Source organism: Trichomonas vaginalis, chromosome IV, assembly GCF_026262505.1.
Source record: "Trichomonas vaginalis G3 chromosome IV, whole genome shotgun sequence".
NCBI lineage: Eukaryota > Parabasalia > Trichomonadida > Trichomonadidae > Trichomonas > Trichomonas vaginalis.
In genome coordinates, this window is record NC_067206.1 from 29,317,974 (window position 1) to 29,343,818 (window position 25,845).

Consider the following 25,845-nt stretch of genomic DNA (forward strand, 5'->3'; position numbering starts at 1 on the left):
TTCCGAACTCTTAAAAATAAATAAATTTTTAGAATATTTAAATTTATAGCTCCCTACATTAATATAAAGTGTTCGAATAGTTCATATATAGTTTCTTTAAAATAATTTGTTTCATTTTAAATTGGTTTGGCACAATGCTTGACATAACATGCACAAAGCTATGCCATTTTAAAATATGTATATCAATCAAGCCGATTAAGTCCATCCTAAACGAAAATCATCGATACTCATGAATTTATGATAGTCGTTCTTGATATAATTGCGCGTTTTAAAAAATGCTTACTTTTGAACACAGAACTTATCTATCCATATTTATCAATGAAAGTTTATAAGATGCATTAATGACAAACTTACTTTATCAATTATAATCTTATCGTAAATTTCAAACTACAATACTGTGGGGCAAATATTAAATAACCACTATGTTGCGGATTTTATGTAAGTCTGCAAACTGTAAAATGTAATTAAACACAAATAAAAAAAAAATGTAAATTTTAATCGAGAAATTTAGCAATCTTGAAAGCCTTGATCGGCATCTTTTACAAGATGTCAGTAATGCATATTCAATAACTATGAAAATCTAGCCAAGCATGGATTTTTTTCGAAAAAAAATTGTATTAAATTTCATTTTTCATTCTTTATACAAGTTTTAACCTTTGGTGCAATTATATCCTATCGCAAATGCATTATTGACGTTATTACTTGGATACTTCTTCATAACGCTAAATCTTCAAATTAGTTATGTATTTGTTACTAATAGAAGTTGGAAAGGTATTAAAAAAGGAAATGTTAATAAATATACATGTTTAATTAAAAAACAAACAAGAATAAATTAAATAATTTTATTTCTTAGGAAAGTCTAAGTTTTGTAATAGATAAATTGCTTTTTGTGTCTCTTCTTCATCAATTTCTGGATGTTGATTCTCAGGTGGCGGACTAATTAAAACATCATGGGCAATATCAAACCATTGTTTTAGTTCGTTGGCAGAAGGAAAATGATCTTCTTGTATTGGCGTTATTAATGATTGAAAATCATCAGTTGATTCTGCATTTTGGGAATTTTCCAAATTTTCATTTGGAAAATTTGAATTTTGAGATATTGTTTAAGCACTCAGATCTCATTTTTAAAATATCTGCACCAAATTCTTACATCTGATAATTTTCATGTGTAACCAATGTTTCCCAATCCATTTGCCATACCCTACTAATCGCAAATTCATTCCCTTTAATTTTGTATTAAATTTAAATTCCAATCTTAATTTCTACATTATTTATGCTAACCCTTTAAATTTTGTTCTTATTTATTCACCCTCAGATACAAATTTATTTAGAATGTATTCCTCTGAGGTCTATATTTGTATTCGAAAATAAAATCTTTAAAACTCTCTAAGTTATCATTTTCTCTTCAGATATCTAATATTTTTCTAATGACATAACTACTTTGGACGCATATCCAAATTCCAAAAAAAATATGGAAAAAATAAAAATGAAATTGAAAAATACAATTTTTGATATGTAAAAAGAGATTTTGAAAAAAATTGGGAAAAAGAGTATCTAATAAAATTGTTTGAGATCTATGTAGACATAGTTTTTACATTAAAAAATCAATAATATTGAAATTGATCTGAATATATCTTTTTTTTAAGTTTGAATGCATTAATCTCAAAGCATTTGATAAAATACTGGTTTTATTTCAAAATTCTAAATAATTTGTAATTAGATCTTTATGATGTAATTTAATTTTAAACAAGTACAGATAAAGAGAATCATAATAAAGTTGATTTATATTGCTTAAGTAAAATTGAGTATAATAGATCGATCTTAGCAACAAGATCTGAGGAAGTAGATTTGAGAGTCGAGAGTTTAGATCTTAGCAACAAGATCTGAGGAAATAGATTTGAGAGTCGAGAGTTTGGATCTTAGCAACAAGATCTGAGGAAGTAGATTTGAGAGTCGAGAGTTTGGATCTTAGCAACAAGATCTGAGGAAGTAGATTTGAGAGTCGAGAGTTTAGATCTTAGCAACAAGATCTGAGGAAGTAGATTTGAGAGTCGAGAGTTTAGATCTTAGCAACAAGATCTGAGGAAGTAGATCTTAGCAACAAGATCTGAGGAAGTAGATTTGAGAGTCGAGAGTTTGGATCTTAGCAACAAGATCTGAGGAAGTAGATTTGAGAGTCGAGAGTTTGGATCTTAGCAACAAGATCTGAGGAAGTAGATTTGAGAGTCGAGAGTTTAGATCTTAGCAACAAGATCTGAGGAAGTAGATCTTAGCAACAAGATCTGAGGAAGTAGATTTGAGAGTCGAGAGTTTAGATCTTAGCAACAAGATCTGAGGAAGTAGATCTTAGCAACAAGATCTGAGGAAGTAGATCTTAGCAACAAGATCTGAGGAAGTAGATCTTAGCAACAAGATCTGAGGATAGATCTTAGCAAGATCTGAGGAATAGATTTGAGAGTCGAGAGTTTGGATCTTAGCAACTAGATCTGAGAGTTTTATCATTTCCGGCATATTGGGCCGAAAAGGAGTGATCCGCGTAAGTATGAAAAAAAGTGAATTTTGTTGTATGGTGTTTTTTATTATATCCGTTTCTCTCACAATTTTCAATAAATATTATTGTTCAAACGGAAATATAAATAAACAATTCAAAAATAAAAATGTAAATGTAAATTGAAAATGTATTATAAACATGCTAAAAAGCGTATATTTTAAACTTAAAGGAAAAATGAAATTCGTAAAAATGAGCATGATGTTTGATAAGGGAGTTTTAATTTTTTTTTCAAAAAAATTAAGGAACTTAAATTGAGATTATCAGGCTATGTAGTGGGTATTTTTACGATCTGACTGCAGAAATCGAATCAGCGAGACCCGAAGATTCATATTCCGCCGGAAAAATAGGGTTTCGAGGCGTAGATAGGGATAAAAAGATGCTTTAAGAAGATCTCAGTAGAAATATGGTTTATAAGAGGATATAGGTCAGGATATAAGATTATGAAAATTGAAGAAGTGAATTATCAAGATGTATTTATGAGTAAACTATATTGTTTTAAGCTATCTAAATCTGTTTTGATATAAATTAAAGCGTATACTTATGCAAAATGCGAAATTTAAATTAATACTTTTTTTTGCTATTTGGACACAAAGCTAACAATCCATCCAATAAATGACGTATACCTAGCGAGATGAAGCATTTTAACATGAAAGACAAGAAAATCTGATTACTTGTGTTGAAAGTTTCTGTATTTCGTCTTCTTCCAAACACAGCGTTCAGATGCAGAAGAAAATGCAGCCGTAATGACGCAAAAAGACACTAAAATAAATTGGAGAATTTCTGGAAAGTTTTTACTGAGCTTTGTTATTGAACCCGAATTTGTTGCTGAGTGACAGGATATTAAATCTACGACATTCATGAGTAATTGTTATCAATTTGTCAATAAATTATGTTGAAGATGGTTTAAATGTCTTCGAAGGCATGAAATTAGATCCTAAATCTGTTTGAGTTAATAAAAGAGAACAAATGTTGAAAGAGTTGTCATATTGCCTACAAAATTTTCAAACATTTGCATTGAGACAATGTGAAAAAATGATGTCCAAAATACCTTTACTAAAATATTTTTAATTTGAATCATAACAAGGAAAAACAATAATGGCAGAATAAGAAAAAAAACAAAGATGTTATGATTTGAACAGTTGCCTTTTAGATTCAAAAAGAGCATAGCGTTCCCAACCACTACACTACCTTCCTTTCTGATAAAAAGCTGAATAATTAGTATTTAATGAATTCTCCAACTTGGGGATTTGCGGCTTTTCCAAAATCTGTTATGATAGTTCTATATAGCAATTGATATATAATATGTTTTTTATAATCAAATAATTTTTTAGTCCAGATAAATTTTTTAAAATTTCAAAGTCTTTCCATTCTACTAACGCTCTTCACATCCATATTCTTTACCATATATGTAATATAACGCCTTATTTTAATTCCCATGTTTACGATTTATTTGTCGAAAAACTGTCTTGCCCATTAACATCTCGCGAAAATTTTCGACTTTTTGAATGGCCGTTTTCAAGATCTCAAAAACTGTGGGATATTTTTTACAAAGCTAATCGACATTTATTTACCACATATATGTACTATACAATGCACCTGGTTTCATCGAATTTTTACCGTCAGTTTTCTCGTGAGACTACCTTTTTTTTTTTTTTTTTTTTATTTTATAAATTTAATATATGTTTGTGTGGGAAATTCGAGAGATTCAAAACTCAAAAAATAAAACTCAATAATTTTAGTGTATCATTATTCACATTAGTTTGTATATTAGTATTAACTCATTAATATTCATCAACTCCATGATTCAAATTTTTTGATGTGAATAAAATTCAATTATATTATAAATATTAGAGTATACATAGTATGTGAATACTGATATCATTAAAATCTCATATACTGGCAATTTGGCACTTTTTGTCACTTTTCATGAAATTTTGGATTTTTAAAACTCTATTTTAAAAATTGTTTTAGGATACTGATATAAAGTATGATTTATTTATTAAATCAAATTTTAAATAAGTTCAGTATTTGCCATTTTAGACTTCAAGCTCGCGACACATTGAGAGAGGGTCAAAGTTGCTATTTGTCACTTTTCCACAAGAATATAATGGGGAAAAAGTTATCATATAGTTGATCTCATTCACTGAGGTGAGACTGACATCTCTAAAATCTCCTAAAAAGTTCATATATCAAATTAAATCGTATCATTAAAATTCCTCTCAATTTTAAATTTTTTTATAAATTGAGACTGACATCTTTAAAATCTTCTAAAAAATCCATATATCAAATAAAATCGTATCATTAAAATTCCTCTCAATTTAAAAAAAATTGTAAATTGAGACTGACATCTCTAATATCTTCTAAAAAATCCATATCTCAGGGAAAAAACTAAATTTTATTTTTACATTCAATTTTCACACCAAAAAAATCTTTTTACATAACAGCAAGGCAGAAATTTGAAACGAAGTTTCAAATTTCTCAAGCTTGCATTCTGGGCACGTAAGTGCCCAGAATGCTAAAAGGCGCGTAGCGCCGTCGCTGAATATCAAATTTATTATAATAATTATTTTATTATAAATCGACCTGTTATAACACATTGGTGCAATACGTTAATTTATTTAACCTCGAAATACAAAAAAAAAACTCAAAAAGATAACATTGCAGTCTTGTCCTCCCTTTCAATGAAATTGAAAGAACTTTGGAGGAATATATAAAGTACTCACAAAATCTAGATTGAGAGGCGGTCAATGACTTTTGAGGGGAAATTAACGCATGGAATTTAATATTATTTAGGTTGATATTCTTGCTTATTATTTCAGAAAAAAATCTTAAAATTTTCAATATGAAAATTGAAAGCAATTCAAAAAAATTGCTAACATGTAAATTTTAATATCCTATGCATAATTTCATATTTTGAACATTTTTTATTTTTGTTTAAAACTTAAAATTTTGCGAATTTAATATAATTTATAAAATATAATACGTATATATATTTAAAATACACTAAATTTAATTGTTAATTGACGTTTTTGGGAATGAATTTTATCAAAACATGCCTGAATCCGAAAATTTGAAAGAACGAATTACACAATCATATATGTAGAATTCAAAATACAAACTTAAAGATTGTATACGTTTAAAATTATTCAGATTGTGTTTGATTTCCACTCATTCTGTTTCTTTTGAACTCTAACACTAACATTTCATGATGATTACATGATCCATTTATACATGGTTGAATTGTTCCAGATTCTACCAGAAAATCAATCCAAATTTCTCAATGCATTCATGTTGATTGGACAAAATTTAAAATTTATCAGCCTGTTTCCAGAGAAACTCATATATTCCCTAATGAAATGTAATTTTTCCTACATTTATTTCAATCAAATTTCAAAAAATTGACTGCAGAGCTTGAAAAGGTGATGAATCATGTTGTTATTAGATGTACATATTAGATTTACTATTTCCAAAAAATGCTCAAATTTGAATAGTTTTTAGAAAATTTGGAATTACACTCGTTACATTATATATAATTAAATGTTTAAATTTTATTTATTTTTCCCTTTTAATTTTATAACTTGCTCTATCAAAACTAACCTCTCAATTGAAGGCCACAAAATTTAAGTAGTGAGGGTACACAAATTTTGTATGGAGTACGGTTCAATTTTTGAGAGCCTCACTACTTAGATTTTGTGACTACCTTATATACATGTTTAACTACTAACTTTGCAAAAAGTCCATTAGCATATAATATAATGCTTATATTTAGTAAAATTAATATACATTTCAAGGCTAGATTTCGAGAAAAATTGAAATCGTGATTTTTTGAGTGGCAATAATATTTGCAAATATATATAGTATCCAAATAACATATTATTGTGTATTCTGAAGTTTACACTTTTTTACAAGTTATCAAAAATTTTTCGCAATATCTTGCATGATATAATATATGGTACCATTTTAATTGAATGAAACCTAGCGGTCATTCAATTTATTGTGTTGATGATTCAAAAATTTTGAGACAGAAATTCTGAATTAATTCAATATACATACAAAGTGTGTGACATATGTTTCTCAACGATTTCAAGTATAGTATGAAAATAAGACTCTTTATTAATTTAAATAATAAAAAATTAAAGCGACCCGCTCTTGAACCTTTACCGGTTTGAAATTCTACATGACCGTCTTGTTTTTTTTAAAATCTAATTTTAATAAATGTTCGTCAATTGCAGGTTAAGAACTTTTTTATTTATATGAATAAATCCCTACAAAATAAAATTTACAAATGTTAAACAATATCAACAAAAATATTAAATGTATATAATTTACATTATTGTAGAGAAAATATGCAGATAATAATAAAAGTTTTATCTCAATACATCTATGTCAAAGAATGCAAAAATCAATTAATTTAGGAAAAATATTTATGAATATATCATCAAAATGTATCTGATACCAATACTATATACCAATCAACGGAAACTTGAGCTTTGAAAAATCGGAATTTTAAATGAATACATTTGGAGTTCTAAATAAATTTAATTTCGAGCTCAGATTATTGCATAGCTCATGTGTTATAAATTTTTTAAATTGTAACTAATAAGGTTTTTATTTAGAGATATTAAACTCCCCCAATCGATAATAACATCATCAGTTGGTTTAATAAAAATGGGGAAAAAATCTCGTTTTATATATCCTCCGCTTTCAATTTTCTAGAACATTTAAATTGAGGGGATATTTATATTTTTTGACATATAAAATGGAAAATGGTGTATATCATATTCGTTATATATTTTTGCTAAAAATTTCTGTAAAATTTTTTCGTTAATAGATTGAATAATCTTCTCAAAATATTCAATAAGATTTTTTCTAGATGTATTTATTTCTCTTTATTTCGGTCAGTATTTAATAAACAGAGCTATACTAAAGGACCATTTCAAACTATTCAATTATTTTGAGCTTGACGTAAAAAATTGAAAGAGAAACATTTTCAACCCTCTTATCAATTTTTTACTTCGCAATCGTTAAACATGTTTGGTACTTTTCACTGATAAATACAAACCAATTTTTCATAAAATCAAATTGAAGATAATAAATATTCAATTATCATGTTTCATTTTTCACAATGAAAGCCAACATTGTTACCATTCTTAAGTACCATGATTATGAGATCGTCAAGTATCTAGATCATGATTCATATCGTTCTTGCTTCTTAATAAAAAGTCTCAAATACGACATGAACTTTGTTTGCAAAGTTTCAAGAACTACTGATTTACCACAAGAGTATTTAGCAAGTTTTTATGGAGAGGCCGAGATTCTCTCCAAGCTCAACCATCCAAATATTGTACGTATTTATGATTATTTTATTGAACAAGATATTTCCTTCATCATTCTTGAATATTGCTCCAATGGTAGCTTATTAGATCTTGTGAAAACACAAAAGAGAATAACCCAAGAAAAAATCAATAAATATACCCTTCAGATTGTTGATGCTCTCTCCTTCATGCACTCAAAAGGAATTGCTCATTGTGATATCAAGCTTTCCAATATATTAATAGATCAGTACGATCGTGCAAAATTATGTGATTTTGGCTTATCTCACTACATTACTAATGATTCTAACAAAATAAACGATAACAAGATAAGAGGAACACTAAACTATATGGCTCCAGAAGTCATAATTGGAAAAGAATTTTGCCCATTTAAATCAGATGTATGGAGTTTTGGAGTAACATTTCCATTTATTTCTCGCGATCCATTTACTATCTTAAGAGACATTAAGAACGGATACATAAAGATTTTCCCTAGATACGGTCCTTTAGCACGTATTGCTGATCAATGTTTAAATTTAGATCCGTTGGAAAGGCCAACAATGGCACAGATCAAATTCAAAATATACCAATTATGCGGTGATTCACTTGAAATTAAACCACGCTCAACAAGTAGGATTTTAACGTCCGTAGCAAGGCAACAGATAGTTGTTCACCACCCAAGGATTACTAGATTATCTGCAAGTGCGGTTTACTAAATTGTTTGTATTTTTATATAATTAACTATTTTTTTTTTCTATTAAATTTAAGTGTTAAGCGTTATGAACTCTTTGGATTTAGATTCATTAATATGGTGCCATCACAGAAACACGAGCTTCATTCAATATCAAATTCTGATACTTTCATGTCAAAAAACGATTGAATATGTCGTTAGTTCTCCTATTGACTTATTATTTAGTTGGAAATATTCCGATGATGAGAAATCTGCTTGTACTGGAGCGAATCTCTTTATCGATTATAAAAAAGGCAAAAGTATTTAAACCGAATACAAACAAAATTTTTAAATCTGAATAACAAACATGAAAATAAAACAAATGATAAACCGCATAAAGTTATTGAATATCCAAAATCAATTTAAAAGGTTTGGCCTTCTTAGATGGGCGAATGATTGTCCTTCTTCTAATTAGTGGCGATGGAGCATTTGATTCTGGTTGCTTCAAGACATAATTTCCGCCAACAATTGAAATCTCAATATCACCCATTGAAGCTCAAACAACTCTCTTCCATTTCTTTTTATCCATCAAGAGATCAGAAGCGGAAGCTCTTGAGTATGAATCTTTAACTAACATTCTTTGTAATAAATCTCGAACTGTGACAGGTATTGTTTCTGGAATTTCGCAATTCCATAAGTAGATCTGTCTTAAAATAGTTTGATCCATTTTAAAGTTCCACGGGAAGCATCCAGTGATCATTACATAAATTGTAATACCTAATGACCAAATATCTGTCTTCATTGGATCATATCCAAAAGGTGTGAGTACTTCAGGAGCAACATATGCAACAGAGCCGCATTGAGTGTGATGAAGTTTATTTTTCACAATCTCATCAGTGGCAAAGCCAAAATCAATGAGCTTTGGAGTCATACTTTCATCGAATACAATGTTTTCTGGCTTGATATCTCTATGAGCTATTCCCAAAGAATGTAAATATGAGAGGGCATCAAGAATCTGATAAGTAATCCTGAGGGTTTCATGCTCAGTTAGAAATCTGGATGATAATATATAGTTATAGAGGCTTCCTTTTGAGCAGAACTCTTGGACTATAAAAATCCAATGGTTGATTTGGACTACTTCTTTAACAGAAACTATATTTGGATGCTGCAATCTTTTAACTATTTCTAATTCGTGATTAAATTTATCATAGAGACCATTTTTAATAAGAATGCGCTCATTAGTAACTTTAATAGCAAAGATTTCATTGGTATCTTTTTCACGGGCAACATATACAGTTGAATAGGTTCCATTGCCAATTGGTCTGATCAGTTCGTAGTTTCCAATATCTCGGGGTATGTTTTCGTTGAAGTCCATTTTTGAAATGATCAAGATTTACGGATTGTGAGAAGTTAGTAAAAAATTGTTCACAATTGGATTGAATGAGCTTGTGGAAAATTTGAGATTAACTGAAAAACACTCACAAATTGAAAAATGCTGTCTTGCAAATTTTTAATGTATATAAGTTTGTAAACAAAAAACAATTTATGGTTTTCTGAAGATTTTTGTTAAGATATATTCAAAATAAAATGTTTTGAAAAGATTTCAGAAATTTTGAATAAAGATAATTATAATATAGAATATTCATAATAATATAATTCCAAAGTTAAATGTTAATAAAATATTTTGAATCGATTTTTTATCGTTCTTATTGAATAAAATATTATTGTTTTAATCTATTATTATATATTAATATTGGACAAAATTTTTCTTAATCGTATTACAAAATTCAAAAGTCTTATTTACTATCCAATTTATAAAATATGTAATAAATGTTGATATTTATGATAAAGTTCCAAAACGGATAGTGATTTAGCTCTCAAATTTTAGAAATTGAAATGCCCGTCAAAAATTTACAGACTAATTTTATATATCGGACATCAGGTAATCTGAATTTGATATGATATTTGAATAATATGAATGTTAACTCATAATGATAACTTTTATTATTGAATTAGTGTCAAAAATTGATTTAGTAGCATTAAATTGTATTAAGACTATTTTCGAATTACAATAGATATATATATCATTTTATTATTTTCAATCGAATTCAAATTTATATTTAAATTTGATATAATAAACATCTTATTGATGAATTTGTTAACTAATTATTTTGATGCCAATTTATTTTGTTTATTTTTTTCAATGCTCATAGCCATTTTGAAATTTCTTTTTTGAAACCGGCATCAAACTCAATCGATATTACATTTTTTTTATTTGCCATCATGGAATAAAGAAATTCAAGATTAAAATATTTGTATGTATTATTCTGATTGTGTAAATTTATTGCAAGATTTCTTCATGTTTCAAATCAATAATATTCATGATGAAAAAGCAAATTAAAATTTCAAATTCTCATTAAAAAATATACATAATGAGCAGTCGCTAATGTTGCATAATAACCCAAAATAGTAAAATAACAATATATTTTAAAAATATGATATAAGTATATTAGTGTTTCATTTTAATATTGTAAATAATGGAAAACTTATTAGATACATTAATTGCGCATATTTTATCCTTGTGGTCGTTATGCAAGGTATTTCTTATTTCTGGATTCTTGCATCAATGGAACTTGATCGAATGTATTTAAATAGTACTCGGATGGATTTTGTGGACAACTTCCGGATTTTATTTCTCTCCCATCCTGAACTAATACGCATGGGAGGCAAAAAATAGTTAAAACGCAGTCGCCTACTTCATCTCTAACCATATGTTTTCGAGTTTTAACTATCTGGCGTGTCCAATATATTTCTGGGATAAAACCAATTGATGGGCACCAGCATCCTCCCCCCGATAATGCTTCTTTGTTTGAAGCAGCAGCGCAAGGAGGACAAAAAACTGCAAAAAGACATAAAGGAATATCTTCGAAGCAAGAAAACAAGTCATATTTATAAACTCCTTCTTGAGAATCACTTTCCATTTTGAATTTATATAAAATTTTTGACAGATTTGACAATTCACTTTTATTTTAAGTGTCAAATTCATTTAATCAAAATATGAATGAGATACACAACCTAACTTCTAATAATAATGATTATTGTTTACAGAATAATTTATATAAAGTTTTTATCTAATATATGAATATAAAACATATTAATTATTTTTCTCTAGTTCAGGTCTCTTCAACTTTGAGCATTTTTCTGCATCAGGAAGAGAAATTGTTAAGAATCGAATAATTGGATGCGAGAGAGCGAACATTTCAGGGCCTGACACAGAGTTTGACCTTCCTGAAATTCCATTTATTCTATTTACCTCTTTCAGGATCTGTACCCATGGCTGTGTTGCTGTAGGACCCTCGTAAACAATATTATCGGAGGAAACTCTGAAAACAGGTGTTTCTCCGCCGTCATCGACAATTTCACTTATGAATTCTGCTGTTTCATTTGGTTTGACGAGGGACTTGAATATCCTGCTTGATTTGAATCCTGCTGGGAAAACGTATCTTTCTGTGTGGAAAGCCGGACGATCATATACAATTTTGCCTAAGTCAAGGACTTTGCATGTTTGGGAAACAATGAGTGGTAACTCGGCATCATTATTCTTATTTGATCTGGAATTTGCGCTTTCTTCTGTGTCGACTTTCCGATTTTTCGACTTAGGCATCTTCTTTTCTTCTGAATCTTCGTCATAATCGTCAGTTTTGTCGTATAAAACTTTCATTTTGGCGTTGGTCTGCTTCTTTTGTTTTGTAGCTTGTTTTCGTTTTTTCTGTTTTGCTGGTTTTTCCATTTGTTCTTCTTCATCATCATCTTTGTCATATAATATCTTCATCTTTTTCTTTGGAGGAGGTCTCCTCTTCTTTGATGAAATTTCTTCCTCAGGAGAATAATCATCGGACATGTTTATCTTTTTATTTGATTTTCGTTTTCCTCTAAATTTTTCTTCTTCAGATGAATCATCTCTATTTATACCTTTGTCTGGTTTGGATTGGTATTTATTAGTTTTTCCTTTTCCAATTGTATTATGTGGAACATTCTTTTGGTTGGATTTTGAAGTTTCTTTACTTTCTTCCTCCATAATATCTATTTTAGAATTCTTTTTCGCTTTTCCAGAATTTTTAGTATTTGGTGAAGATTTCTTTTGCTTTAATCTAAATGATTGAACTCTTACATCTGAATAGTCATTATCTTCGCTTGAATTTTCATTAATGACTGCTTGAATTCTGTTAATAGAGTTACTTTTCGGAGCGTTCTTTGTCATTTGAAGGGGGCTTTCGTCTGAGTATGCTTCAAAGTAAGAATTTTCTTCACCAGAGCTTGATTCTTCTTCTTTGTAATTATTGACAATTTCGATATTTGTCCGCTTCTTAATTTTAGTACTTGTTTCAGAATCAAAATTCTCTTCGTCTGAGCTTGATTTTTGGACTTCTTTGGAAATAGACTTTAAATTGTTTTGACGACTATTATTCTTTTTCTGTATTTTCATGGCTTTCTTTTGTGGTGGTTTAGAATTGTCAACAAAATCATCATCAGAATAATCATTTCCTTCACTAGAATAAGATTTCCCGTCATCTTCTTTATAAACAATTGTGATTTTCTTTGGTGATTCTGTTTTATTTTTGGTGCTTTTTCCTCTCTGTTTCGATTTATTTTCAGATGTTTTTGCAGAACTTTTCTTCTTCTTTTGAGAACTCTTTTTGATAGTTGAAGAACTTTCGGCCTCAACATCTTTTTGAACAATTTTCGATTTCTGTTTTGCATGTTGTGAGATTTTTTGGTTGAGCTCTTTTGGTATTTCGAATTCATCATCGTCGTCGTCATTAGATGAGTAACTCTTTCCATCGTCTTCGATGTAAATGATTTTCGGCTTCTGTCTTAATCCTTCCTTCGGATTGTCATTGGTATTTGGAAATTTTTCTTTTGATTTTGGTTCATTCTTCTGTTTTTCTTCTGTTTTTTTGAGTCTTAACTTAATCTTCTTCTCTTTGATGTCTATAGTTTCGTTTTCACTGCTCTTTGCCACAATTTTTTCCATCAGTTTAACTGAAATTGATTCAATGAGTTTTTCTGAGAAATTCTCAATCAGTTCAACATGTTTGGACTCCAACTCTTCTTGGAATATTCCTGAAATTTTCTCTTTGATCTCTGATTCTAGATATTGTTTTGCTTCTTTGGCAAGTTTTCCACTGACTTCATCCTTATCTTCTTCTTTCTTTTCTGAAGATAAGTTCATTGTAAGTTTGATCTTTGGCCGTTTCTTTTTAGCTGACTCAGTGTCTGGTGTTTCATCAACTTGTTTGACGATTTCTAACTTTTGTTCTTCTATGACTTGAGTATTTTCAATGGTTTCTTCTTCCTCCTTTATCAATTTCGGTTCATCTTCTTTAGATTCAGTGCTTTCACTTGATTGGAATTCTTCAATTTTTTCTTGATTGGGAATGGTTTTCTCTTCATAGAAGACTTCTGATTTAGCATCTTCTTCTCTTGGTATTTGCAATACAGCTTGTTGTTGCGGCGTTTGAGTGATTTTTGGTTTGGAATTTCTTTGAGGAATAGCTTTTGGTGGCTTTTGTTTTCTCTTTCTGCATTCTGGTGGATTTTCTTTAAGGAATTTATCTCTTTTCACTTTGAAATCTTCTATTTGTTCGGCGGAAGGTGGGACAGATATCCTTATTTGATTGGCAATTGCAGACACTCTTTTCGCAATTCTGCTCATTTTCAGCATTGGGCCTGGTGAAACTTTACCAAAGCAATCGACTATTTCTTTTTCTTTGATGATTTCTGGAATTGCAATGTATCCTTTTTCTTTCAAACTCTTTAACAAATGTACTTCTATTTCGAATGAGAATAATTTCGGCATTTTCTGCCATTTTTTAATGGTATTTATGAAGTAAATGACTTCATCATCACTTCTCTGTCCGTTGAATATGAAGCAGAGATCCTTCATTGTGTTTATTGCATGTATAATCAGTTCTGCTTGCTTCTCATAAACTTCATTTTGGAGCTTCAATTGAGCGTTGGTCAAAATATCACCAACTAAACCCTCGTAGTTTTCTTTCTCGTATCTATCCCCATTTTCTCTTGTGAAATTAAACTCCTTGACTAGTGAGTCGTAGTCATCGAGTGGAACTCCATAAGATATTAAGAAGTTGCAAATCGAGAAAATTTGACTTTTCTTCCATTGGTTTTTGAGTTTTTCGGAAACAAAGATATATGAAATAAACTTATCATTTTTGATATGTTTTTGGCATTCAGTTAAAAGATTGATTGCTACTCCGCCAATCATTGACAAATCATTTGTCATCTGTGAAATCTGCAAAATCTTCTCATCATCGATCAGCCCAAAGTAGTCGAACGATCTGAATCCCAGTTGGCAGATTGCCCTTAGCAAGCTCTTTGAGAGCTCTTTCGACCACCATTTCTCAGTCATATCCTTCGAAATCTGTATATCGGGGAGTGCTTTGATATCCTCGATATCAAACATGTTGAACTGGCGAATCAAAATGAAAGTAGAAAGCAATTCGTCGCTGGCTTCCTTCAGCATCAAAGTGCAGACATCAGAGAACTCTATTTGCTCTGAATCTTTGCTGTCGTATTGCTCAACTATCTGGTTGATGAGTTCATATTTGTTTGGTGTCTTGTCTGAGCTGAGAGAGAGAACTTTTCGAAGGATTGTCTGACAAAGATCTTTCAGATTCTCTTGTGAAATGTAGAAGCCACAGAACTCTTTGAGCTTATCCCAGTTGTCCCAGCCGAAGCTGAATAAACTTCTAATAAGTTGGTTTCGTTGTCTGAGACTGAGTTTCCCTGTGATCTCTGGCTTTGGTTTGAAAATGATTCGTTCTAGATCTGTGATATCATCCCAAAAATCATTCATATCAATGATTTCAGATAAAAATGATTTGTCAGACGGAAGATGATCTATTTCCTTTGATATATCCTCTTTCGGATTTTGGTAAAGACCATTCACAACAATTTCTTTACAAATTTTTTCATCAGTGAAAAATTTCCAGTTTTTTTCTGAAGGCGAAATGAGTCTGATAATTTTCTTGTTTCCTTTTGTCCGTGTAATGTCAATATCAATATCTACTGCGATTATTAAATCTGCCTTTTGGATATCTGTGTAAAAATCAAAACTTCTGAAATTGATTAAATTAATTCCTTCATTAACTCTTTCCCTGAACCAAGAAAGATTGTTTTCCTCGAGGTAATCTTGAATTATATCTAAGAAAAATGTAAATTCTGATACAATAGCCAATTTTATATGATTTTTGACAGATTCTTTGATATAATCTATGATGACTCTAGATTTTGAAGAAACTGTAGTATAATTCATCTGAAGAAGAATCTCATTTCCTGGGACAAGATATGGATGATGGCAAATTCTTTGTAATTCGTTCTTTAAAATTGTAAATTTATTGTTTCTGATGTTATCCAAGTGGTTTAAAGTAGAATTAATTATGCAACTCTTTTGTTCTTGTGTTAATGGACATAATATATATTTCATTGTTGGAGTAGAGTCTACTTCAGAAACATTATTGTCATAAAGAGGGTAAAAGAGTTGAAATCTCCTTTTAATATCATTTATTGAGTCAGAAATTTCATTGGTGTGTTGAAATTTTTCAAGTAAATTGATGTATTCATATACATTTTTTGAATAATGGTCAAACGATTCAAAATTATCAATAACTGCACTGTGCCGTAAAACTATGTTTAAATCAAACTTATCATTTGATGCAATGTAAGCAAAAGCCCATTTAATTGGATTAAATTTTTTGATATCCGTCGAAAAAATATCATGTGACGTAATTAGAATGTGAAATCTCAAACTTCCATCTCTTGATACTAAGTATTTCGTCATGATATCTCGATTTTCAGGAGTCCCAGAATATAAAACAGAGAGTAATGAATTTGAGTCGTTGAGAATTAAATCCCATTCATGAAGTAATTCTGGTGGTAAAACAGCTAAAAATGGACCTTCGATTTTGAACTCGTTAAATAAGTATTCGCAGAAAAGTAAAAATACATTTGGAACGGATATTTCTCTTCTTGTAGTTATTTTTATCGTTTTCTCATAATTAAAGCATGAGATAAATGTATTCAATGTAACAATTTGGGTAGGTGACAAATTCAATTTATTGTTATTTGGATTTTCAAAGCTTTTCACATGCTGCGGTCTCGAAGCATAGCCATTTCTCCTTGAATATTTGCATTTTTGTAAATAATTGTAGCGTTCAAGGGTTTCTGGTTGAATATCTTTCTCTATAGTAGTATTTGTGTAAGGTTGATTCTTCCATTTAACTAAGTAACCATCTTTTGTCTGTTCTAAGATTCTATCAATAAGATTAAAAGATGGATCATAATAATTGTCGGGGTCATATGGTATTGGAACTTCAGAATTTAGCATTTTGATTATATTTCTTCCTTCTTGAGTCTTGCGTAATTCTGAAGCTCGTAGCCAAATTGAATCTTTGTAAGCTTTGTTGGTCAACTTAACAAGATATTCAAGATCTTGTGATTTTTTGCCACGTTGAGCCAGCACAGCATCTATATCTTGAAGTGAAATCTGGGATTCCACTTCAGAATCCATCTTTTCAAATTAAAAAATAAAATTGGCGGGGTTTATAACTTTTTATTTGATAAAAAATGGTTAATAGCTGTTAATAAATTACATCTTTATTAAATTAGCGCCGCTTATTTCTTTTCTCGAAACGATATTAAAAATTTATTGATGGCCAGGAATAGACTACTTTCGGGGTGTAATAATGGTATTCCTTTAGCAACAATTGATTAAATGCACCCCCCTACACTTTGTGGTAGGAAATATAAATATTTGCAAATAATGAATAAAATTACTGAACATCGATCGTAAATTTAAGAAAATGCAAATTAAACATACTTGCAGTTCTTTAATTCGAACATTTTGATTTATTAGGAGATATGAGATTAAAGAATCAAAATGTTTGAATAAAGTCATCATTTGGATCAATGTTCTGAAACTAGTTAGTTTTTAAATTCTAATACTATTTTTGAAACGGAAAAAATTGAATTAAACCTTAGAAATTATTGATCCATCAAGTCTCCTTGAAGCTTCAAGAGGACTATTATTTGGGAAAGAATTAAATAGTTGGTTTCCAGGATGTTGCTTATAATATTCGTATCGTTCTAATGCAATTTTTTCTATAAGTCCATTGTCTTTATTCCAGTTTCCATATTGTTTTCTAGTTCCATATAAGCGATTTTGCATTTTTTGCGACTTCCAATTTCTAAAATTCTCTTCTTCTTTCCAGTGTTTCTCCATATTCCTGCGCTTTTTGGCAGTCTCTTGCTGATGTATTACATCGTAAGCTTTTGCTTGGTGCATCATCAATGTCGTACCAATAGTTGCACAATATGATGACTGTGGTCGCGGTTGTATTTCAAGCATTTTAACATGCCGACTTTTTGATGATTTTTTATTAAATTTCTTTGGTTCGTTTACATGATTTACATCAACAGGTGTAGAAAGAAATTCTTCGAGAGAAAAATTGCTGGAAGCTGTGGTGCATGGTCTAACAAATGTCATTTCCCTGAACCCTGTGGTTATATTTATTGGACTTCCCAGTGAGTGTCTCATATTGAAAAAAAAATGTAAATGTTTTCGATCGAAATTCAAAAAAAAAAATTTTAGATTCATATCTCAAATATCGATTTTTCAAAAAAATTTTAGATGAAAAAAGGAAAATTAATAATAAGAGTTGAATATTTTTAGATAATATATACAAATAATGTGACTGTAATAAATTTTGAATTAAATAAAAAATTAATTAAAAAAAAAGTCTAAAGTTCTTAGACGAATATCTAGCTCAAATTATTTGTTCAATTTTTTACCCATATCAGTTGTCAAAATTTACTGTTGAACGATGACTTCTTCCTATCCCTTTCAAGCTGATATAAGAAAATACAGGATTGGTGGATGGGAAAGCGCGAAAGTAAGTGCAAAGGTTAATGGTAAATGGGTATATCTTTACAACTCAGAAAATAATAAATTGCTAAATTGTCCAGAGTTAATTAGATTTGAAAGGAAATACGTTCCCCCATCAGATACTTCGGATATATCAACTGCTCGCAAACGGCCTATTTCTGTTTACGATGATGTTGATAGAACTATTACAAATGAAGTTAGAGCACCACTTCAGTATAAAAGCACCAAAAAGAAAAAGAAATTTTTAAGTCCTGTCGTATATGGAAGCTTTTACAACCAATTTCGAAACACTTCAAATAAAAGTAGTCAAAACTATCCAAGAAAAACTGCAACAAGTTTTAGCACTCAAAAGTCATCAAAAAATCATTATTTAAAGCATAATAATTCCATAGAAAAAGTTACGGATTCAACAAAGGAGAAACACCGCACTTTCTGATGCTGCTCATACTTGCTAGTTATCAAGTCGCTTGTTTTGATAGTTGTAACATTATTGATATTTTTTTTACCATGAAAAATAGCTAAATAATTAATTTTAATTGTTTACTCATTGGAACATTCATATTCAGTTTGAATTCTCGTCTATTTGCTCTTAATACATTTTTAATATGTAAATTTCCAATATGTTTGCTAGATTGATTAAAATAAGGGTTTTGTTTTGCTAAAATTGTCACTTTTATAGCATATTTGTTTTTGGATGTTTTGCGAAACCAAAAAAAAAACTATGATATACAATGTGTGTGTAAAGAAAATACTTTATTTACTAGTTAAAAAATCATTTGGTATTGATCAAGTTATTTTTTCTGGATAAGATATTATATGGATAATTGGATAGAAAATACAATTATATAATCTTGTACCTGGTTTAATTAAGCTAATTGTCATCAGAAACTTGTAATTTTTATGAATTTCAGATTTTCTTTTCATTACTGCTTTTCTTAATAGGTCAAGTTCTTATTTACGTTATAAAGTATGATATTTACAAATATCAAGTTATCGTGTTTTTTGAGAAATTATGAGAAACAAACAAAAATGAAAAAGATAGGAATAGCAATGAATAGTGATGTGGGTATAGAAAATGTAAGAGATATGAATGCAAAGCAATCAGTATTTAGGACATTGACCATAGATTTCGAAAAAAAAATGCTGCGTATTGAGCGAAAACTATGATTATATTATAAGGCTGTCATTTAAAGCATAATGAAACTATTCCCTTTTCATTTTAATCGAATAAGATAGTAAAGATTTTTGAATTAGCTAGAAACTGATGAGATGTTTTCACAAATCAGATTTTTAATCTCTATAATGCATAATTCACTCAATATCTCAATTTTGATATTGCGAGATATTTTTGCTATCGGTTTCGCAATTTTGACACAATAGCAAGAGGGTTCTATAAGCATTATTATCAACGTAGAATCTGAATATCATATCAGAAAATGTCGCAAATCTGACATTTACCCGACCAAATAGCAAAAATAATTGAATACTTTTCGCAAAAACTTTAAAAATCGATAAAAATATGAAATATAGATATTAAAGAGACTTTTTATATAATATTCATAAAGATTTTCCAAAAATATGATACCGCAAAATTAAAAAAGTGACGTCTTGAGTGGAGTCAAAGGTCGAAATTGCTAGCTAAATGTTTTTTAGCGAAATTGCGTATTGTACGTTTTTTTCGCAAAACGAAACCCTTAATTAAAATTAGTATAATTTGCAGTATTATGTATCATGAAATTATAATAAAACTAATCTCAAAAATGGCTAAATTTATTGAATTTTGAGTATATGAAAGAAAAAATGTAGATTAATTGCTAAACATCATTATGATTCAAAAGTTTTATTTGGATAAAAAGTGTTGTAATATCAATTAAGAAGAATTTTTTCAATTCAATTTTTTTGAACTCAATTCAAAAACTAATTTATCGTAACTTACAACATTATGAAATTTATTTGAACAATGAATATCAATGATATATTAGATGTTTTTTTAAATTTAATTTAATTTATTGAATAACGGTTATTTGTATTAAATTCATCGATAAAAGAATAATTCATTAAATTTTCTATTTCAATATCTTCACAAATTATGAATATAAATATTATTGTTAAACAAATCATATCTGTTAGTTAAATATATACAAATAACGAAATTATCTCAACGGCTCATATAATTTTTTAAAAAAAAATGGATAATTTTAATTCTATATATTCACTGATCATTTTCAAATCTATCAATTTTTACACTTTTCAAAAAAATTGAATTAATTTTTCCCAAGTTCTTTTTTATATTGCAATGATAACATTTCATCAAATACAAGAAATGATTCGTCACGTTGACTGGTCAGTTCCATTTGTGATACTCATAATTATTGTTAACATTATCATCCTTATTGTTTCATCAATATCGGCCTATTTTCACAAGTGTCGGGGTTACGTGGCAATTTTCTTAGGAAACTCTATTCTTGCATCTCAGATTATAAATGACATCCTTTCAGAAAATCACGATTTCTTTGGGTTGCCAATGAAAATTTTCGAAGACAATACTTTCATTTTCATTTTTTGGGGCTTACCATCTTTCGTTTCTTTGGTGATATTATCAATTTCATTCTCGCTTCAGGCTTTTCAAATTATATTCGATATTTCTAAATCATCGAAATCAAATGAAGAAAATGATGATATTTAAACTGTGCGGTTATGTTGGTACTAAGATACTATTTTTCTTCTTTTATATGAAATTCTTATTTATTTATAGAATTAATTCCTAGCATTGTTTGTATATTCAAAATTATTTTGCTAAAACTTAAAAATTATAATATTATTTATTTTTGAAGAAAGCAATAATCATTCGATTTTTATAAAATCCTTGATAAATAATCAATGGATGCAACACAATTCTTGTCAGATTAATGAATAAAAATATGAATTTTGTATTTGCGCATCAAAGGAGGAAAATAAATATAATTTTGTTGGTGATAAAAGACTTTGCTGAATTTTTTGGAAAAAAAAATTTAGGTCAAATCCTATGAATGTAACAAATTTGTTGGAATATCAAAATTAAAAAAAATCGCCTTTTGAAGATTAATCAATTACAAAATGGTATTAATATGCAATTGTTATGAATAGATAGATTAATTTAGATCGTTAGTGAGGAGTCTTACCATTTTTTCATCATTTTTTGCTTTTGCAACTGTAATTAGCTGATTAATATTTTCTATTTTTGCATTATTAATAAACAGTTTACAAACAATATTTGTGCTTCCGCTCTCTACAGCATAGTAAAAGGCATCTTTAAATTCGTCGCTTTTCATATTAATATCAGCCTTTTTTTCTATAAGAAGGTCTACTGCTTCTTCTTGTTTCGTTAAGGCCGCAATCATAAGAGGAGTTCTTCCTTCTTGGTCTCTTGAATTAACATCAAAATGAAGATCGTCAATAAAGTAATTAATTGCATCTAGATTGCATTTTGAGGCTGCAATATTCAATAATATGTTTTGTTTTTCCCAAAATATATTAAACCTGTTTAAATAAGTCAAGATATCCCTTTTTCCGTGGGAACTAGCGGCAACAGCATAATCAAAAACTGGCTCGAAATCTAATTCTTCTAAAAAGTACTGGACAATATTCATGTTATTATTTAAAATTGCCAATTCTAAACCATTTAGATTATTAGCCCGACATTGTAAGTTAAAATTGATAGAAACAAAATATTTTATAACATCTAAATTCCCTTTTATTGCCGCTATATGAAACGCCGTTAAATTATCTGCATTTCTTTTGTACATATTCATGCCATGTTTGTGCAACATCTTAATAATCTCAACATTTCCTTCAAGCGCTGCAAGCATCATTGCATTATTTCCTGTGGTGCCACAGCAATAAATATCAAAATTCGGATCAGACATGTATTCTTCCATAAGTTGGATGTTCCCGCCCTTCTTTGCTGCCTGAAGAAATGTGCCTTCATTGGAATTTATATCAATTGGTTTAAAACAACATTTTTCGGTTGGTTGTGCACTTTTCTCTTCAATCTCTTTTGACTCATCTAGTTGAGGAATTTTGGATTTCGGTGTATTGCAAATAAACTTTTTAATTTCATTTAATAGCAAATTTAGGATGGGAATGTTCATAAAATGAAAAATTAAATCTAATAATTGCAAATTTGGTTCGAGTTCTACCTCTTTAACAAGTCTCATTGATTGTAATATTTGAATCATTTCGTTGGTACTAACGATATAAATAAAATAAAATTTAAAGGATAGAAAATAGTATTTATAATAACAGACAAAAACGCACATATACAAAATCTATAACATTTCTAATCTGAAGTCTCAGGGCAATAGTTAAGGAACTGGTTGAAATAAGCCCTAAATTCTTTATAAGGAACTAAAACCTGATCAAATGGCTGAACCTTGAAGGTTTCACCGTTAACTGTAAATCTTACGAACAACTCATTTGTATCGTTTGAGCGGAAAAGTTCGAAGTTTAAGTGGGAAGCGTAAGTTGGTACGTATTTCAGATACTTTCCAAGCATTGTAAGGACTGCAGCAATTGTAGAATCGTGGCCGCTGAACAATGAGAATTTCTGGCCATTTGCTAATGCTGTATCGAGATCCTTAAGTAATCTTCTCATGATTGGAGATCCTGCAACACTTGAATTTGTTGTGAAGTTGTAGATACCGAACTTAGACATCCATTGCTCTCTGTAGCAGAAGCTCATGAACTTGTCATCTAAGTAGTCTGGAAGGTTTCCAGATGTTGTGCAGTTAAAAGCTGTTGCCCAACTGCAGATTGCTCTCATATTTGTAACTGTCTTCTGCATCTGGAACTCCTTAGCAATTCTCTCCATCATTGGCCAACCTTCCTCTAACATCTGTTGGTAATCTGGGCCAGCTTGGTAATTCTTATATTGTGCTTTGTATAACTTGCAATTTGAAGACCATCCGTTGATAGAAGACGTCTTTGAACTGCCTGAAGCAATTGTGATGATCTCGTGCTTTCCGGTAGGTGGATAAAGTCCGTTAATAAAGGATTCGGCACTTAAAAATGTTCTTCTTGTTGGAGAAGATTCGAAGTGGAAAAGCTTTGGCGAAAATTTCTCTGGTAAGAAATGTAATTCATCAACGTAATACTTTCTATATGTAGCGCCAAGATCCTTGTGCATTTCTTCTCCGAGAAGTGTCAAGTCTGCTGGCATACAATTAGGTAAGTATTCGATAGAGCCTTTCTGAGCATCTTTTTTAAGGTAGTTAAATATTCTCTTAGTATTATTAGCAGACGAGCTACGACACTCCCAGGTGCCACGCTCCTCAAGGGGAACGAATTGATAGTTCGGTGTTCTGTGACCATGTCTTGTGATTACAGAGACATGAACTAAACTCAAATTCTTCAAAGGTGTTGGCATAAGGCGCGGGGCCTGGCAGAATAATGACATTTCACATGTCACGTACGCGATCAGTGCTGCAAACATTAAAAATGATCTAAACACTTATCAAAAATTTTTGACTAACAATTCTGAATTAATTCAATTTTTAAAGTTTAGATTTGTATTGAGTGATAGTGGAGGATATTGGACTTTGGGATGACCACATATCTATCAAATATTTCTGAAAGACATATAAAATTTGAATGGAGCCATGGGAGATTGAATGAGCTTTTTGAATTATCTCTAAAATTTTTATATAACCATAACAGATTCTTTTCATTTTTCTGATCGTAATTAAATATGCGTTGACATGGTAGATCTAAATAGTTCAATTATTACTTGGAAAATTTTTTTCCGTTTGTAATCGTTTTCAGATTTTGGAAAAATCAAATAATTTTAACTAAACAAGAATATAATGTTGATATAATATGTCTGTAGATTCGTTTAATCTGAATGATTTCCGAATATTCATGCTTTTGCTATTAAGAAATTTATTACCCTATATTTCCACAGACACCGTGGTTTTTTGAGCCGGGAAATAAATAGCGCAGACAGTTTCTACATATAGATACATGCTTATACTTAGAGTTTGACGGGAATCTAAAGTGATTTTTTTCTGCATCGCGAAATCTAATGCAGTCTCAAAATCATGAAGAAACTGCGAATCGGGGCGCAATTTTTTAATATGTTAATATATAAAGGTACCCCTACTACTGCAAATGCTTCAAATGAAAATCTAAGAAATCAGATTAATTTGATCACATTAGTATAGTATTGGTCAAACCAAAAACTCATATGTTGATATATAGCCTATAGATATTCATATTATCTACTTTTCATTGAATTACATAAGATTTAATAATCTCATAAATATTCTTTTTAATTTTCCGAATTCCGTGTGCATTTAGATTGCCTATACCTGTATATAATAATTCTAGAATGGTTTGGTTAGATATTAAGTTTTTTAGATTAATATTTTAACATTTTGATAAAACAAGCATTTGTTCCATTTTAGAATCGCCATTGAACTCTAGTTTGACTAACATGATGTTGTATGATCAAATAAAATCTAACTTCATGAGATAAATTTTGAAATTAGAAAATGCGATATCTGACTCAAATATTTATCTGAACACATTTAACATTCAATGATAAACTAAAGTACTATACAGCAGATTCGATTTGGCTTATATTTTATATAATCAACAAATAATCCTATAAAATTGTGCTATTCACGTTGCTCAAAGATGTATTGAACATTCACTACTTGTGTATTGATAAAATTAGATATAGATTCTAATGTAAATCGATATTTTGAAAATTCATATATATTTTGTCTTGGTTTGGCATTTGATCGTGTTGAAACCGGAATTGCAATATATATCATCTAAATATATAACTATCAAAATATGAGCTATAGATTTTTAAATTATTCTCCTGAATATGAGTGACTAACATAATTATATTGAATTGAGTAGTAAGAATCATAAATATTAGAATCTGACGATAATTTATTATAACTTTATATAGGAACAAGATTATAAATGATGATGAAAATAAAGATTAAATTTAAATCTGAAAATTTGAAAACATTAAGTGTATATGATAGCATTACAAAATTAAATTTTATGTGGAAGAGGAAATAGAGGAATTAGAAGTATTATGAGAAAATAATAAGATATAAAAACAAGATTCTATTAAATGAGTTAATTTATAGAAAGGAATAACAGTGTGAATGTAGTAAATGAATGTTTTCATGATGTATTATTGAAATCTTAAGTTTTGTTAAGAAGATAATAAGGGAATCAAATTTTGTATTAGGAAGTTTGACCGACAAGAGTGTATTGTGCACTCTTGTCGGTCTGCATGTCTCATTCCGGGAGACATTGTCACTGCATGTCTCCCAGAATGAGACAATCTTCT

At 29.5% G+C, this 25,845-nt stretch overlaps 7 protein-coding genes across 7 annotated transcripts; 1 reads left to right on the top strand and 6 right to left on the bottom strand.

Annotated features, from left to right (window-relative positions):
* Window positions 1-7,657: 7,657 nt before the first annotated feature.
* On the top strand, window positions 7,658-8,609 carry TVAGG3_0189810 (regulation of centriole replication; the record flags this gene model as incomplete). Its single annotated transcript, XM_001316321.1, has 1 exon — window positions 7,677-8,579. The coding sequence occupies one exon, from the start codon at window positions 7,677-7,679 to the stop codon at window positions 8,577-8,579; it is 903 nt and encodes a 300-aa protein (XP_001316356.1).
* Window positions 8,610-8,859: 250 nt separating this feature from the next.
* TVAGG3_0189820 (protein serine/threonine kinase protein) lies at window positions 8,860-9,946 on the bottom strand (the record flags this gene model as incomplete). The annotated part of the gene is made up of 1 exon (XM_001316322.2): window positions 9,090-9,908. One exon carries the CDS (start codon window positions 9,906-9,908, stop codon window positions 9,090-9,092), a length of 819 nt encoding a protein of 272 aa, XP_001316357.1.
* A 1,088-nt stretch (window positions 9,947-11,034) lies between these two features.
* TVAGG3_0189830 (uncharacterized protein) lies at window positions 11,035-11,514 on the bottom strand (the record flags this gene model as incomplete). The annotated part of the gene is made up of 1 exon (XM_001316323.2): window positions 11,122-11,514. One exon carries the CDS (start codon window positions 11,512-11,514, stop codon window positions 11,122-11,124), a length of 393 nt encoding a protein of 130 aa, XP_001316358.1.
* Window positions 11,515-11,687: 173 nt separating this feature from the next.
* TVAGG3_0189840 (transforming growth factor beta regulated gene 1 family protein) lies at window positions 11,688-17,123 on the bottom strand (the record flags this gene model as incomplete). The annotated part of the gene is made up of 1 exon (XM_001316324.1): window positions 11,688-17,123. The coding sequence occupies one exon, from the start codon at window positions 17,121-17,123 to the stop codon at window positions 11,688-11,690; it is 5,436 nt and encodes a 1,811-aa protein (XP_001316359.1).
* A 340-nt stretch (window positions 17,124-17,463) lies between these two features.
* Window positions 17,464-18,149, bottom strand: TVAGG3_0189850 (uncharacterized protein; the record flags this gene model as incomplete). The annotated part of the gene is made up of 1 exon (XM_001316325.2): window positions 17,583-18,149. One exon carries the CDS (start codon window positions 18,147-18,149, stop codon window positions 17,583-17,585), a length of 567 nt encoding a protein of 188 aa, XP_001316360.1.
* A 3,479-nt stretch (window positions 18,150-21,628) lies between these two features.
* TVAGG3_0189860 (spectrin binding) lies at window positions 21,629-22,714 on the bottom strand (the record flags this gene model as incomplete). Its single annotated transcript, XM_001316326.1, has 1 exon — window positions 21,629-22,714. The coding sequence occupies one exon, from the start codon at window positions 22,712-22,714 to the stop codon at window positions 21,629-21,631; it is 1,086 nt and encodes a 361-aa protein (XP_001316361.1).
* Window positions 22,715-22,762: 48 nt separating this feature from the next.
* On the bottom strand, window positions 22,763-23,982 carry TVAGG3_0189870 (histidine acid phosphatase; the record flags this gene model as incomplete). Its single annotated transcript, XM_001316327.1, has 1 exon — window positions 22,816-23,967. The coding sequence occupies one exon, from the start codon at window positions 23,965-23,967 to the stop codon at window positions 22,816-22,818; it is 1,152 nt and encodes a 383-aa protein (XP_001316362.1).
* Window positions 23,983-25,845: the final 1,863 nt, after the last annotated feature.